General features: G+C 40.5%; 1 protein-coding gene and 1 long non-coding RNA gene across 3 annotated transcripts in view; one reads left to right on the top strand and one right to left on the bottom strand.

Annotated features, from left to right (window-relative positions):
• The window catches only part of ELMOD2 (ELMO domain containing 2), a 29,377-nt gene extending 21,806 nt beyond the window's left edge, over window positions 1-7,571 (bottom strand). The window contains exons 1-3 of one of the 2 annotated variants that reach the window (XM_005895815.2): window positions 7,439-7,571; window positions 6,167-6,317; window positions 4,862-4,890 (exon numbers count right to left, since the gene is read on the bottom strand). In XM_005895815.2, coding sequence (XP_005895877.1) covers window positions 4,862-4,890; window positions 6,167-6,308 — 171 coding nt within the window. In that variant the 5' untranslated portion in view covers window positions 6,309-6,317; window positions 7,439-7,571. The other variant, XM_070386567.1, reaches the window with a different exon arrangement.
• Window positions 7,572-7,709: 138 nt separating this feature from the next.
• Window positions 7,710-15,430, top strand: LOC138991499 (uncharacterized). The gene is made up of 3 exons (XR_011467471.1): window positions 7,710-7,818; window positions 10,135-10,337; window positions 15,191-15,430. It is a non-coding gene; the product is annotated as an uncharacterized lncRNA (long non-coding RNA).
• Window positions 15,431-16,419: the final 989 nt, after the last annotated feature.

The following is a 16,419-nucleotide window of genomic DNA, read 5'->3' as shown; positions in this document are numbered from 1 at the left end:
TCCATATTAACATCTCTAGTCTTAAAACAACCATGTGGATATTAATACCTTCCTTTTACAATGAGTAACTTGCACAAAGTCAAAGGAAGTGACAGAATCTGAACTTAGACTTTTTTCATAGAAATAAAAAAGTAGAGCAAGTTAATGGAAATATCACAAAATCAGAAGTCAATTTTACTCTACAAAGTATGGGTAAATGAAGTAAACAAATGAGATACAACACACACCATAAATTGTATGTCTAAACTGATGAGACTTCGCCCATTAGCTTATTGACAAGTTACGCTGGATTTAAAACTTCAAGAAAACAAAGCTCCTGTGATTTAATTTAAGCACCCACTTGTTGACCATTTCTTTTTAGTATGCTCTTGAAAACACAATTAGCAATTTTCAAATAATAAAATCATAAGAATACAATTTTAATGTGTAGTTCTCTAGTGAACTTTAGTAGCCAGTAAAGGAGATAAAAGATAATGAACATCTTATTTTCTTTAAACTTGCAACTACTACCTTAAAGCCTCCAGACACTTCACCTCAGCCCACCTTACCTCTTACATCTCCAGATGCCTGTTTATAATTACATTAGATTTTGTTTTTTACTTACTGTTTCGTACCCCAAAGACCCTGATGGAATGTTGAACATATAGCAATCACTCAAATCTTTGCTCAAGGACTTGACTAAGGCTCTAGAGTTCTTAAAAAGTAACATCTTATATACAGTCTCACTTAATTCGGGCATAATTTTACAACACATGAAATTCCACTAGCAAATTCCATGACTGAAAATGTTAAAATCAATTTTAGTAATAATAGTTACAGAGACAGATCTGTGAAATAGAGTTCCCAGTTCCAGAATCTCTCCAGATGTTCATCTACAATTTATGATGTTATTACTTCATAAAATTGTGTTCCAAGTTATTAAAGGAACTATATGGGTAGATAGGTATAAACAAATTTTTAGAATCAGCAATTTGGTAACACTCTAGATCCCTACAGTCTTATTAAAGAAGGAGAGAAAAAGATTCTGAACAAAATAAGATTCTGTAAGATTCTGAACAAAAAGGTAGGACTCTGCACTGCTCCCCACAATATTCATTCATGTATGAGTTATACTGACCATTTATAAATAAAAGACTATATCAGTAAAGCACCTATTTTACAGGTCACTCTCCAGAACTTAACTGATAAGTTTGCAACATTCAACAGTGTCCATTTTCTTTCTGGCATGAATCAGGTACTCATATCAGTATCATTAGACACTAGTAGAAAGTCAACATTGTTTGACCCTAAACTCTAGATCCACACTGTACATCACGACCAAATACAAACATATATGAATATCTAAAAAAGTTAGAGACGTATAGTGACAGTGAAGTTGCTCAGTCGTGTCTGACTCTGCGACCCCATGGACTGTAACACACCAGGCTTCCCTGTCCATCACCAACTCCTGAAGCTTACTCAAACTCATGTCCATTGAATCGGTGATGGCATCCAACCATCTCATCCTCTGTCATCCTCTTGTCCTCCCACCTTCAAACTTTCGCAGCATCAGGATCTTTTCAAATGAGTCAGTTCTTCACATCAGGTGGCCAAAGTATTGGAGCTTCAGCTTCAGTATCAGTCCTTCCAATGAACACCCAGGACTGATTTCCTTCAGGATTGACTGGTTGGATCTCCTTGCAGTCCAAGGGACTCTCAAGAGTCTTCTCCAACACCACAATTCAAAAGCATCAATTCTTCGGTGCTCAGCTTTCTTTATAGTCCAACTCTAACATCCATACATGACTACTGGAAAAACCATAGCTTTGACTAGAACCTTTGTTGGCAAAATAATGTCTCTGCTTTCTAATATGCTGTCTAGGTTCATCATAGCTTTTCTTCCAAGGAGCAAGCATCTTTTAATTTCATGGCTGTGGTCACCATCTGCAGTGATTTTGGAGCCCCAAAAAATAGTCTCCCACTGTTTCCACTGTTTCCCCATCTATTTGCCATGAAGTGATAGAACCAGATGCCATGATCTTAGTTTTCTGAATGTTGAGTTTTAAGCCAACTTTTCACTCTCCTCTTTCACTTTCATCAAGAGGCTATTTAATTCTTCTTCGCTTTCAGCCATAAGGGTGATATCATCTGCATATCTGAGGTTATTGGTATTTCTCCAGGCAATCTTGATTCCAGCTTGTGCTTCCTCCAGCCCTGCATTTCGCATGATATACTCTGCACATAAGTTAAATAAGCAGAGTGACAATATACAGCCTTGACATACTCCTTTCCCGATATGGAACCAATCTATTGTTCCATGTCCAGTTCTAACTGTTGCTTCTTGACCTGCATATAGATTTCTTAGGAGGCAGGTCAGGTGGTCTCGTATTCCCATCTCCTTCAGAATTTTCCACAGTTTGTTGTGATCCACTTACAAATTGCCAACATCTGCTGGATCATGGAAAAAGCAAGAGAGTTCCAGAAAAACATCTATTTCTGCTTTACTGACTATGCCAAAGCCTTTGACTGTGTGGATCACAATAAACTGTGGAAAATTCTTCAAGAGATGGGAATACCAGACCACCTGATCTGCCTCTTGAGAAATTTGTATGCAGGTCAGGAAGCAACAGTTAGAACTGGACATGGAACAACAGACTCGTTCCAAATAGGAAAAGGAGTTCGTCAAGGCTGTATATTGTCATCCTGTTTATTTAACTTATATGCAGAGTACATCATGAGAAACGCTGGACTGGAAGAAACACAAACTGGAATCAAGATTGCTGGGAGAAATATCAATAACCTCAGGTATGCAGATGACACCACCCTTATGGCAGAAAGTGAGGAGGAACTCAAAAGCCTCTTGATGAAAGTGAAAGTGGAGAGTGAAAAAGTTGGCTTAAAGCTCAACACTCAGAAAACGAAGATCATGGCATCCAGTCCCACCACTTCATGGGAAACAGATGGGGAAACAGTGGAAACAGTGTCAGACTTTATTTTTCTGGGCTCCAAAATCACTGCAGATGGTGACTGCAGCCATGAAATTAAAAGATGCTTACTCCTTGGAAGGAAAGTTATGACCAACCTAGATGGCATATTCAAAAGTAGAGACATTATTTTGCCAACTAAGGTCCGTCTAGTCAAGGCTATGGTTCTTCCTGTGGTCATGTATGGATGTGAGAGTTGGACTGTGAAGAAGGCTGAGCGCCGAAGAATTGATGCTTTTGAACTGTGTGGTGTTGGAGAAGACTCTTGAGAGTCCCTTGGACTGCAAGGAGATCCAACCGGTCCATTCTGAAGGAGATCAGCCCTGGGATTTCTTTGGAAGGAATGATGTTGAAGCTGAAACTCCAGTACTTTGGCCACCGCATGCGAAGAGTTGACTCATTGGAAAAGACTCTGATGCTGGGAGGGATTGAGGGCAGGAGGAGAAGGGGACGACAAAGGATGAGATGGCTGGATGGCATCACTGACTCGATGGACGTGAGTCTCAGTGAACTCCGGGAGTTGGTGATGGACAGGGAGGCCTGGCGTGCTGCGATTCATGGGGTTGCAAAGAGTCGGACACGACTGAGCAACTGATCTGATCTGATCTGATCTGATGTTACTCAAACAAGAATCTAGATGACCCACACTCTACCTCTGCCACACCAACTAATCTATACACAGAGGAAAAAAACTGTGAACTACCCTAGGGAAGTATAGCATGTGTTAGACCGAATAATCGGCCCCTATTTTTCATTCCCATGTAACTGAATTATATACCCACATGTCTAACATGGGTTTATGGTGAGCAGAATGTATTTCTCCATCCCTTGACTTGGGCTTGGCCATGTAACTTATTCTAGGCATGTTAATGACACATGACACAAGAAAACTTAAAATATATTTGTGTGGTTGGAGCTCCAATGATTTACTATGAATCAATGTGGATTTTTTTCAATCTGGATCCCAGAATGAGATAACTGGAACAGACCTGAACTTGGCACCAGCTTGAGGAAGAGCCTGTCCAGTCGGCCCACAGATATATGAATAAGAAATAACTAACTTTGGTATATGTCACTGAGATTTTATAAGTCTGTTACACAGAAGACTCTTACAAGAGTCCCTTGGAATGCAAGGAGATCAAGGCAGTTAATCCTAAAGGAAATCAACCCTGAATACTCATTGGAAGGACTGATGCTGAAGTTCAAATACTTTGGCCACCTGATGCGAAGAGCCAACTCACTGGAAAATACTCTGATGCTGGGAAAGAGTGAAGACAAAATGAGAAGTGGGTGGCAGAGGATGATGGTTGGATAGCATCACTGACTTGATGGACATGAATTTGAGCAAACTGTGGAGATAGTGGAAGACTGAGGAGCCTGGTGTGCTACAGTCCATGAGGTCACAAAGAGCTGGACACAACTTAGAGACTAAACCACAGCAATACAGCAGTAGCTGACTAATCAATAGCATGAGTAATAAAAAGTGGCTTATTTTGGATCAAAAGGTTTTCTATTGAAAACCCAAATAACTATCCAAACCTATCCTAAGGACACAATCTATGAGAAGGCTTTCCCCCTAAACACTTTGCTTTCCCACAAGTTATCAAGTTTTGAGGTAAAATAAACAAGCAAAACCTCAAAACAGAACAAATTATTCAAATACTTCTTTGTGACAAGTATTGTACGCTCCCCCCCTCCTCACACACACAAAGAGAAAAAAGTGTTTTAAAAAATAGAATACTACTTCTTAAGTGGGAAAACTTCACACAATACTCTTTACAGCAAAGACTCTTCTAGTAGCACACTAAAAATAATTAACTCTAAAACTAAGACATTCTTTTAAAGAAAAAGTATCTCCAAGTTAATTTTCTAGAATTATTACCTTGATATGATCCTACCTTATTCTTGGAGTATGTCAAGGAATTTTCTGAAAAGAAGCAAAAGAATATTATTACTTACTGTTTGTGAATTACTCTATAAACAAATATTATAAATACTGAGAAAATAACAAATTATTTTAATAGCTCTAGATGATACAATAATTTTTACATTTTTTTCTTATCAAGAGGTACTTTGCTCTCTTCAGAGTAGTCAAAAGGGCAACTCTTAAGATCAAGCAAGAATTTAAGTCAGTCAGAAATTTGTGAAAAATCTTAGGAAGTAATTAAACTTCAGTTATCCAGATGCCCTGAGGTTCCCTCCCTGACCGTCTGCCATTCTTTGCCTGTTGTCTTGGCTACCAACACCCACTGCTCACATCTAACAGGGGTGGATTTCTTAGTTGAAGCGCACTTGTTCAACACAAAAGAGGTTTTGGTTAAGTCATGATTTTCCCATTTAACACCATGAGCATGAAGTGCAGTTCATCCCTGGTCTGCCTTACTCTGGTCAAGGAGAAATGACCTCAGTCACACTTCTCACTCATCTGTGTTCTAATTTAAAGTAATATTTTCAATTTAGCATGGAAAGCTGATCAATTTTAGAAGGTTAAAGAGCAGCACTGTTCAAAAGAAATATAATGCAAGCCCAAATGTGAACCATGTATGTTCACATTTAACATTTACATCTTAACATTTTCTAGTAGCCATATAAGAGTAACAGACACTGATAAAAGTAACATTAATATATTTTAACCCAAAGATCCAAAATATTATCACTTCAACATACAATGAATATAAACAATTATTAGTGAGACACCTTCACATTCTTTGTTCACACAGTCTTTGAAATCCAGCATATATTTCATACCTCTGCACATCTCAATTCAAACCAATCACATTTCAAGTGTTCAACAACCACATGTGGCTATTGGCTACACAGTGTGACAGAGCAGATTTCCAGTCTAATGATCTTTCTCAGGGATTACCAGATTGTTCTTTCATGAACTGCATTGAGAAATTAAGACTGAAGGATGCTGAATGTAAAAATGGATCCCCTTTACTTAAGTGAAAATTTCAAAGGGGTGATAGCAGTAGAGAGATTTTTTTTTCTAGAAAGTAGGTTGCAAGTATAATCTAAAATACACTGATGAATTAAATAATTGTTTCTTTTTCCATAAAATCAGTTTTAGAGTGAGAAGGATTCAAAGATCATGAAACAGATTAAGTGATTTGATCACGATATGCAAGAGCATCTGTCACAATCAGTACTGAGAAAAACAGAATCTTGTTCATTTTTAATCATTCTTTTTTGAAAAACATTACCTATCCTGTGCGTCCTTTGTGCCCCTACATAGGTATCAAAAATTCGCTGCAATTCACATTTTCCAGTCATCTGTCGTAACAGCCATTTCATCCAAAATCGAAAAAAGTGCCCATAGAAGAACTCCCACAAAGCAATAAACATTTTTTTTCCCTGCAGAAGGAAATATATGACAGGTTTAATGACCCTAAATTGGATTTTTTTAAAGGGAAAAATTAGTTTATCCAACTCATTGAATCCCAAATTACATTGTTAATCCATCATGTCTGTTTTATAGTAGTGTTAGGCATCTAAGAAAACAATGGCAGGTGTAATATACGCCATTTATATTAATTAAATGATGCTGGTCAAAAGGTCTATTTACCTCTTCTAAACAACTGTAAAAATCAAACTATTTACCTAGATTCAAGCTCTCGGTTCACTATTTAATTTCTTATTCTTTGAGAATAGGGATCAACAGGCCAAGAACGAAAGAATCCCAGCTAAGCAACTATTAAATCAAATACAGTATACATGAGAATTGTTTGTATAAGGAACAACTCTTCTTAACCCCGTGGATAACCCAGTTACATGTGTCCCAGTCAGGTGATCCCAGCAAACAAAAACACTACATATAGCTTACAAATTGAAGCACAAAGTTGAACACGGAGTAGATCACACCCTGGCTAACTGCTGATTTTCCATTCAACAGGTGAAGGGCAGAAATACTAAAAAGAGTGATAAACTACACCCTCGATAAAACTTAATCTTTATGCCCTAAGAAAAAAAATCTTCGGTTCTTAACATGGAGCGGGGTGGGGGAAATGCAAGTCAGGAGGAGTTACTTAAAAACTAAAGAAAAAGCTCATCTCCGTCCTGGCTTAAATATTCCCACCGATACATAGTCTCCCGAGGGATTGTCAAATTCGAAATCCCCTCAAGTCAGCGCAGAATCTGTGCAATCAGAGACGGGCTGAACTGTGACTTTAAAAAGAATCCATCTGGTCCGCGCTCATCAGAACAAAAGAAGCCGAACTGCCAAGCAGAGGGAACGCCAGCCTCGAGGCGCCAGAGCTCCCCAGCCCTTGGGGTGTCGCTGCGCCGCCGAGCCCCCCTCCCGGAGTCTGGCCGAATCCAGCTCGCGCCCTTCCCGCGAGTGGGAGGGAACGGCTCGCACAAAGCCCCGCCGGCCCGGACGCCCAGTGGACTTTCCGCAGGGCGCCACGGGGCTCGCGCGCCTCCAGCGAAGCCGCACCCAAGCAGCACCGGGCGAGAGGAAAACAAACAGCAGCCACCTCAAGGGAGCGGAAGAACTAGGAGGAGCTGGAGCTGCCTCGGTTTCCCCTACTGCAAACTGCCGGCAACGGAAACGACGCTACTAGCCGTGCGCTCCCTGCAAGCACCGCGACCCGGAAGTCGGGGAGCGAGACGGTGGGAACGCCTTCCCCGGGACTCTGCTCGTCCCCGCCCCGCCCCACCGGCTTCTCCGATTGGCCCGAAATCCACCAATCGCGACCTCTGAAAGAATGACGCGCCGAGGGGCCCCGTCGCGCGTGCTCGGAGGCTGGAGACGCCCGACAGTTGCCCTGACAACGGCTACCTCGCGGCGTGTCCCGCGTCAAAGATAGGTCTTTGTCGGAGGGGCTCTGAAGATTTCGCTCTCCTTCAACTTCAGGTCAGTTGCGCACTGGAGAAGCGATGTGCTTTGTGTGACTTTCATAGCGCCAAGGTTACAAAAGCACTTTCACCTACATTAGTCTTAACTCTGTGAAGTAATTAGCACTTTATGGATGAGGAAACGGAATTTATGTTGAATGACTTGCCCATGGCCACTAGCAGGAAGATAAGGAGAGCCCTGTATGCTGAGTAAAGAAGTTTAGACCTTGTCCTTTCATAATATATATCTAATCGTCAATTAATAGGACATTTATCCCGTAACTGGTGTTTGTTTTTTCTTGAAAAAGTAATTTATGTACATGATTATTTTTTTTTAAACCCAACCTCAGACAATGTATTCATTAAGTCAAGTAATCTGTTGATTGGCTGTTATGCACCAGGCAGTGTTCCAAAAGGGAGTCATACACCAAATAAATGCAAATATTTAGTATGTCAGGTGGTACTAAAGTAAAAGGGTATTAGGGAAAGGAAGGAGTGTATTTACATACAGTATAGTCAGGGCAGTCTCCGTGTTACAGTGCCACTTGAGTAGTGATCTGAGTGAAGTAAGACAGGGAGAGAATCTGAAGGAAGAGTATTCTAGACACTAGAATAGCAAATGCGAAGGGCTTGAATCAGGAGCATACTTTGTAAGTTGGAGGACTAGCAAAAGGACAGTATGGTTGGAGAAGAAAGACCAGGGGGAGAGTAAAATATAAGTACAAAGGACAACCTATATTGAAAAATGACTTTTACCCACCCATGCACAACTCCTGGCCCCTCAACCCCTTGCTCAAAAGCAACCAGTTTATACTTTCAGGGGTATTCTATGAAAATGTGTGTGTGTGTGTATACATATATATATAGAGAGAGAGAGAGAGAGAGAGAGAGACAGGTATATATAATATTCCCTCCCTCCATCTCATTGTTAACACAGATTGAAGCAGCGGTACACACTCTTCCACACCTCAACCACATTTTTCAAAAAGGCGCTAATTGTAAAACAGTAGACATGTGAAGGGTGCGTAAGTCCTCATCCCTGACCCATAGAAGCAACCAACTTGGCAATGAAATCTGGACGTATACTATAATGATAAAAAATAGACTCAGATCTTGAAAGGAACTTAAAGATCATCTCAATGAATATTTTTTTATTGTACATAAAAAATATTCAAAAGGCAAAGTTACACAGCTAGTCTGGCAAATTTAAGATCTAGAAACAAACTCTATTTTAGGGGTCTAGTATTACATAATACCTTCATATAATAGAGAGTGAGATAATTCTGTAGTACAATTATGTAATTCTTTTACCTTTTCAAGGTGCTACACTGAGTGGGGGAGGGGCAAGAAAGGAACTGTTCTTATTGTCTCCATGCTGCCTGTTAGCCCATGTCTATCCAGGTTTTTCTCCGGGAGAGGAGAATGCTCACCCGTTTGGTCAGAACTCAGGAAGTTGATTGAACTGATTTATTGGAAGTAGGATCACTGTCCATTATAAGCCTTGTGCATATGATTTCCTTGTCTGCCACAAATTCATTTGCTTGTAAGAAGGCAATGGCAACCCACTCCAGTACTCTTGCCTGGAAAATCCCATGGATGGAGGAGCCTGGTGGGCTGCCGTCTATGGGGTCGCACAGAGCCGGACACGACTGAAGTGACTTAGCAGCAGCAGCAGCAGCAGATACATTGGAGAAGGCAATGGCACCCCACTCCAGTACTCTTGCCTGGAAAATCCCATGGACAGAGGAGCCTGGTAGGCTGCAGTCCATGGGGTCTTGAAGAGTCGGACACGACTGAGTGACTTCATTTTCACTTTTCACTTTCATGCATTGGAGAAGGAAATAGCAACCCACTCCAGTGTTCTTGCCTGGAGAATCCCAGGGACGGCAGAGCCTGGTGGGCTGCCGTCTGTGGGGTCGCACAGAGTCAGACACGACTGAAGTGACTTAGCAGCAGCAGCAGATACATTAAACCAGTCCTGTGCCTCAAGGAAGACTGGCTTTCTCTCTCTCCTATTCTATTTGGCTTTCTTTTTCTATGTGGCTGGTAAATGATGGTTAAATCCTAAGATTAGAATTCTGTCTTCAAAAAGATAGGACCTACTTAGGTCTCTGAACTAACTTCTAAATTTCGACCAGGTCTTACTAGATATGCCTACATGGAAAACAAAGGCTATAGTGTAATGGAGTTTGGTTGTATTTCTGAGTAGTACTGAGGAATCTCTGCTTTCTTGGATTCTCAGACTAAACAGCCAAGGCACTGTTGATTTAGAAGCTGCTTAATGGGAAGAGTTGTTTGGTATGACTGTTAATCAACAATTTGTTATGGTTTTCAGTTTGATTCATGTGCATCCGTGTGTGCTAAGTCACTTCAGTCGTGTCCCACTCTTTGCAACCCTATGGACTGCAACCCTCCAGCCTCCTCTGTCCATGGGATTCTCCAGGCAAGAACACTGGAGTGGGTTGCCATGCCCTCCTCCAGGGAATCTTCCTGACTCAGGGATTGAACACATGTCTCTTATGTTTCCTGCATTGGCAGGTGGGTTCTTTACCACTAGCGCCACCAGGGAAGCCCCCGATCCATAGATGACACAAATAAAACATCAAGTCTTTTGAAGTGTGTGAACTCTGGAATGCAGCAAGTTTATACTGAGAAGGAAAACTATATTCTCCTTCCACTAACAGTGAAATGGATTACTTCCTTAGACGCATTAAAAATGTTAAGGACAATCGACAGATGAATGGATAAAGAAGTTGTGGTACATATACACAATGGAATGTTACTCAGCCATAAAAAGGAATGAATTTGAGTTAATTGTAATGAGGTGGATGAACCTAGAGCCTGTTATTCAGGGTGAAGTAAGTCAGAAAAACAAATTTTGTATATTAAAGCCTATATATAGAATCTAGAAAAACAGTACTGATGAACCTATTTACAGGGAAGGAATGGAGACACAGACACAAAAAATGGACTCGGGACACAGCAGGGAAAGGAGAGGGTGGGACGAACTGAGAAAGTAGCATTGACATATATACACTACCATGTATAAAATAGACAGCTAGAGGGAAGGCACTGTATAACACAGGGGCCCAGCCTGGTGCTCTGTGATGACCTAGAGGGGTGGGATGGGGGCTCAAGAGGGAAGGGATACATATATATACACACACATAGTTATGACTCATATGTGATGTTGTACAGCAGAAACTAGCACAACACTGTAAAGCAGCTGAAAGTGAAAGTGAAAGTGAAGTCGCTCAGTCGTGTCCGACTCTTTGCGACCCCATGGACTGTAGCCCACCAGGCTCCTCCGTTCATGGGATTCTCCAGGCAAGAATACTGGAGTGGGTTGCCATATCCTCCAATAAAAATTTTTTTTAAAATGTTATGTTCAGTGACAACCTTGATTGGTTTTATGCTGATTTGTGTTGCACTTCCCTGAAACTATGTTAGACACTGTGCTTAGGGGACCCCCTGTGTGTGAATTCCCCATATAATTCTTTTAATGGAAGCCCAAGGCAATACACAGAATTACAAGGTAAATGTGTACAGCTTCTAGTAATGGGCTTTACCAATGAAAAGAAAATGTAAGCTATGCAGAATTAAGGTAGTGGGCTGGGGTAAAGATAGTAACCAGAACAAAGCAAATAAACACTGAATTGGGTAGAACTATTTATTTGATCCAAAAAAACCCAAAAATAAAACAAAACAAAAACCAAACAAACAGAGGGTGAGAATGAAGGGGAGTAAAGAAGCAAGAATTTTGACAGGGACCCTACAGAGAGTTTGGTGGCACATTAACAATGATTGGGAGCAGGGAAACCTACTCTAGCTCCTGTGTCCACCTCACCTAAGTTAACCTAAGTCTGTTCCAGTTATCCCAGCCTAGATGAGTTTAGGGCTAAGGATGCTGAAGATAAGAGGGAAATAAGGTGTGTTTAGCACAGAGGTTATTTTATTTCATCTATTAGGATTGTGGGGGGAAAGCACAACTAACTTGAGGGTCAGGAAGTCTTCAGTTGACCCCTGGTAGGAGGTCCAAGATTGTATGATACAGTTGATGTTGAGTGGCAGAGGATAGTGGAAAATCTTTGGGGGATCATCTAACTGTGGTGCAAAATGTATTGTATTATCATCAGGAGAATGGAAGGACAATATTAAGGTACGAAATCGAAATTTGGGACAAATGAAAATGTTATGGTGTGTGCGCACATGCTCAGTCACATCAGTTGTGTCTGACTCTTTGCAACCCCATGGACTGTAGCCCGCCGGGCTCCTCTGTCCATGGGATTCTCCAGGCAAGAATACTGGAGTGGGTTGCCATGCCCTCCTCCAGGGGATCTTCCTGACCCAGGGATTGAACCCATGTCTCTTATGTCTTCTGCATTGGCAGGTTCTTTACCACTAGCCCCACCTGGGAAGCCCAAGTGTTACGGTAGGCAGCACCAGAATCACAGTGAGGCTGAAGCTGGAGAAATAAAGTAGGAACTATCCAGTGCTTGCCATTGCCCGAATCTCTAATTAGAGTAGGTGTGATGAAGTGCCTTGTCACTACTAGCTTAAAGCCATTTCTGTCTTTTAAGAGACAGAAATTTGCCCTTTTATGTGTTTTCAATTAAACATACAAAAGGAAAGCCCCGAGGACTGCTCAGACCTCCGTTTGTAGTTAATACCAGGCAGTGTCAGGTTCAGGAAAGACATAGGAAATCTCATCTCTCGTTAGAAAATAATGCAAGCAGCAGTGCTAATCTCCACCAATGCTTTTTATTAATCCTCTGTGGTCCATAAGAAAAGACCCTTGGAAATAACTGTTAGTGATCATGATTTAAACAAGGGAGCTGGAGAATCCCAGGGACGGGGGAGCCTGGTAGGCTGCCCTCTATGGGGTCGCACAGAGTCGGACACGACTGAAGCGACTTAGCAGCAGCAGCAGCAGCAGCAGCTGGGACTTCCCTGATGATCCATTGGTTAAGACTTCACTTTCCAATTCAGGGGGCGTGGGTTTGATTCCTGGTCGAGGAGCTAAGATCCCGTAAGCTTTCAGGGTCAAAAAACCAGAACATAAACAACAGAAGCAATATTTTAACAAATTCAATAAAGACTTTAAAAATGGCCCACATTTAAAAAATCTTAAAAAATCAAAATAACCAAGGTAGTTACCATGATTTAAATTAAGTGTCCGTTGTACCAAGTATTTTAAAAAACTATATAAGAGGTTCAACAAACTTTGACTGCAATATTTTTTGTGACATCTATGCTGTCTTCTTTTTTTTAACATTTATTTGACTACAGTTGATTTACAATATTGTGTTAGTTTCAGGTATACAGCTTCAGATTGTTTTCCATATAGGTTATTACAAGATACTGAATATGGTTTCATGTGCTAGATGGTAAATCCTTGTTGTTTATTATATTTAGTGGTGTGTATCTATTAATCACATACTCCTAATTTATTACCATTCTCCTTTTCCCTTTGGTAACCATAAATTTGTTTTCTATATCTGAGTCTGTTTTTGTTTTGCAAGTGAGTTGATTTGTACTTTTTTTTAAGATTCCACATATAAGTGATATCATGTGATATTTGTCTTTGTCTGACTCACTTTACATAGTGTGATAATCTCCAGGCCCATCCATGTTTTTGTGGATGACATTAGTTTGTTATTTTTTATGGCTGAGTAATATTCCATTGTGTATATGTACCACATCTTCTTTACCCATTCATCTGTCAGTGGACATTAGGCTGCTTCCATGTGTTGGCTGCTATAAATAGTGCTGCTATGAACATTGGTGTGTATGTAACTTTTTGTTTTCCATTCTTCCAAATGTATGCCCAGGAGTGGTAGTCTTTTTAGGAACCTCCAGACTGTTTTGCATAGTGGGTGCACCAACTGACATTCCCATCAACAGTATAGGAGGGTTCCCTTCACAGCTATGGTATCTTCTTGATCTCACTCTCAGAGTAAGATCAGTTTCCTTGTACAGGAAAAGAAATGTATAATATGTTTATGGTTCTTCTTCAACGACATCTGACCTTAGGGACTCCAACTCACTGCTAAAATTTGGTGAGACTGTATTTAGAGATGATCACTATCAAAATGAAATTAATTCATTATACTGATTACATCATGATCATTCCCCACCCTGGAAGGAGACACTCAGGAGATATGAGAGCTGTTACTGGTACATATGATGCACAGAATCAATCCAGTTTAGATTAAGAGCTTAGCTAAATCAGTGAAATTTCTAAAGGTAACTTAGGGCCTCTAGAGGTGTTATATAAATAAACAATACATTACTCCCCCTCGAGGACTCTATCAATAAAAAGGAGGCACCACGCCTTAAAGGAATATTTGACAAACTATGAAAAATATATACTAGGTACTGGCCCAAGGCTGCTGCTGCAACCCGCAGTTCTAACACACTCATACATAATTTTACATAATTCATACATAAGTTTCTGATACTACAATATATTCAAATTGGAAACTTTGAATTAAATATAATACTGCCACCTTGTGGTGGCCACTGGGATTTGGGGCTCAAAAAGTTCCTGATGATGGCACTAAGAGAGCCAGTTTGCCAGCATGCTGTTTGTGGTCTGGTATAAACAGTCCCCATGGCGCTGGTGGTAAAGAACCTGCTTGCCAGTGCAGGAGATGGAAGAGACATGGGTTTGATCCTTGTGTTGAGAAGATCCCCTGGAGAAGGGCATAGCAACCCACTCCAGTATTCTTGCCTGGAGAATCCCATGGACAGAGGAGTCTGGTGGGCTATAGTCCATAGGATTGAGAGTTAGACATTACTGAAGCAGCTTAGCACACATAAACAGTCCCCATAACTTAAGAGTGGCGAATTATATTAAGGTCTGAACTACCTGTGATATAATATGGGTGATATCAGCAAGAAGCTGCACAACAAAATTCTCAAATAAAATGAAATTCCTATCCTGAGAACTGTCTCTGTGGAGTTATAACACACAGCAGGCGGCATCTCTGCTTTTGGACTAATTCGAAGTTCACTTCTGTGGCTAAACTGTCTAAACCTCATGACTCTTTGCACTAAAATGAGACAACTTTCTTGGTTTATCCATAAGAGACCCTGCATAGTACAAACCAGAATATAAAAAACAGCTACCATTTGTTCTATAGACAGTAAAAACAGTCAGATGATGTCAAGGTAAGTTCAAGCAATGGGCCAATTGAGAGCATAGAAGATGGTGGAGGGAGAACTTAGTTCTTTGCCTCAGGCAATGTTTGGACATGTTAAAAAGAGTTATAGGCAGTAACCAGTAAGCGAATCTGGGTGATGCACCCATTGGTTACTACCTGTAAGTTATATAATACTGTACATCAACTTTGTATCAATGAAAATAAAAGTGTTTATTCTGGTCCCAGTTTCTTCTCCACACAGTTGCCCCCAATCCCCCAGTGAAATGGAAAGAATTCCAAAACCTGAGAGGAAAAGGGAGCCACACCATGGAAGGGCCTGGAATCCCAAGCGATCACATAGAAAATTGCTGGTCAATTGGTCATTACTTGAACAAGAACAAAACGTCTACTGTATTAATCCATAGAGGTTTCGAAGTTCATGTGTTCCTGGAGCTGGTTGTACTTTAATTGGTTGTTAATATGTTTAAATCATCACTATGAAGTAAATAAATAGTGAATATGAAGATAATGTGTTTGGATTTATGACTTAGACTGTATATACATATTTGAATTATAATAGCATACAATTTATAGTAAAATGTACAGAAATAAGCAGTAAGCTTGCCTTTTCACCATTTGGATCTAAGAGTCTTGATGCAAATACAAAGTGTTTCTACAAACGTCAATTGTATCACACAGAGCCTGGGTGTTTTGAATAAATCCATCATCCTTTTGAGCCTAGCATCATGGCCTCCTTGGGTTTTCCAACAGAGATGAACTATGTGGATAAATTAAAGCACCAGCTCTTTTTCCATTGGATATCCTGATTTGCTCCTTCCAATACCAACAAAAATCTAGTGACATTCAGAAGCAGTTAAGAGCCAAATTTAGAAAGATTCAACAATTAGAAACTCTTGGCTATTAAATCGCTTTCCTTCAGTTTAGCAGGATGGAAAATAATCCTAGGACTTTTTTCTGGGCAAATGGACTTGTTCAATTAGGCCTGTTTACAGTGAGGTTTTTCTTTATATATAAGGCCTTGTAAGTTATCAACGTAACTATGCCTACCAAAATTTTGTTGGGCTCTCATTGTACCCTTACCCATGAGGTTTATGTGTACAGGGTTGTTTCAGTATATTTATTGTTTATTTGGGGAAATTAGGCTCTGAAGCAGTTTTTCCTCCTGTGAGTCCCATGGTCTCCTTGGAAACAGGCCTCCAGCTTCTTCCCACAGCCAGCTCTTTTTCTCCCAGAGCTCATCTACATGGTATGGTAAAGAAGCAGGAAGCCCTCTTTTCCCAGACGTCCATGCACAAGTATTCTCTATACCATTAACCTTCTTAACCACTGACATGAATGTCTGGAAGTACATTTCTTAGGAAAATCATCAATTATTCAATCTGCTTTAAATAAATTTCTCCCTTAACCGTGGATATAACTCAGGCTCATCTTGGGGATCTCTGCCCCTATAGCAA

This window comes from Bos mutus, chromosome 17 (assembly GCF_027580195.1).
Source record: "Bos mutus isolate GX-2022 chromosome 17, NWIPB_WYAK_1.1, whole genome shotgun sequence".
NCBI lineage: Eukaryota > Metazoa > Chordata > Mammalia > Artiodactyla > Bovidae > Bos > Bos mutus.
Note: the sequence above shows the minus strand (reverse complement) of the source record. Positions and strands in the feature narration are given on the sequence as shown.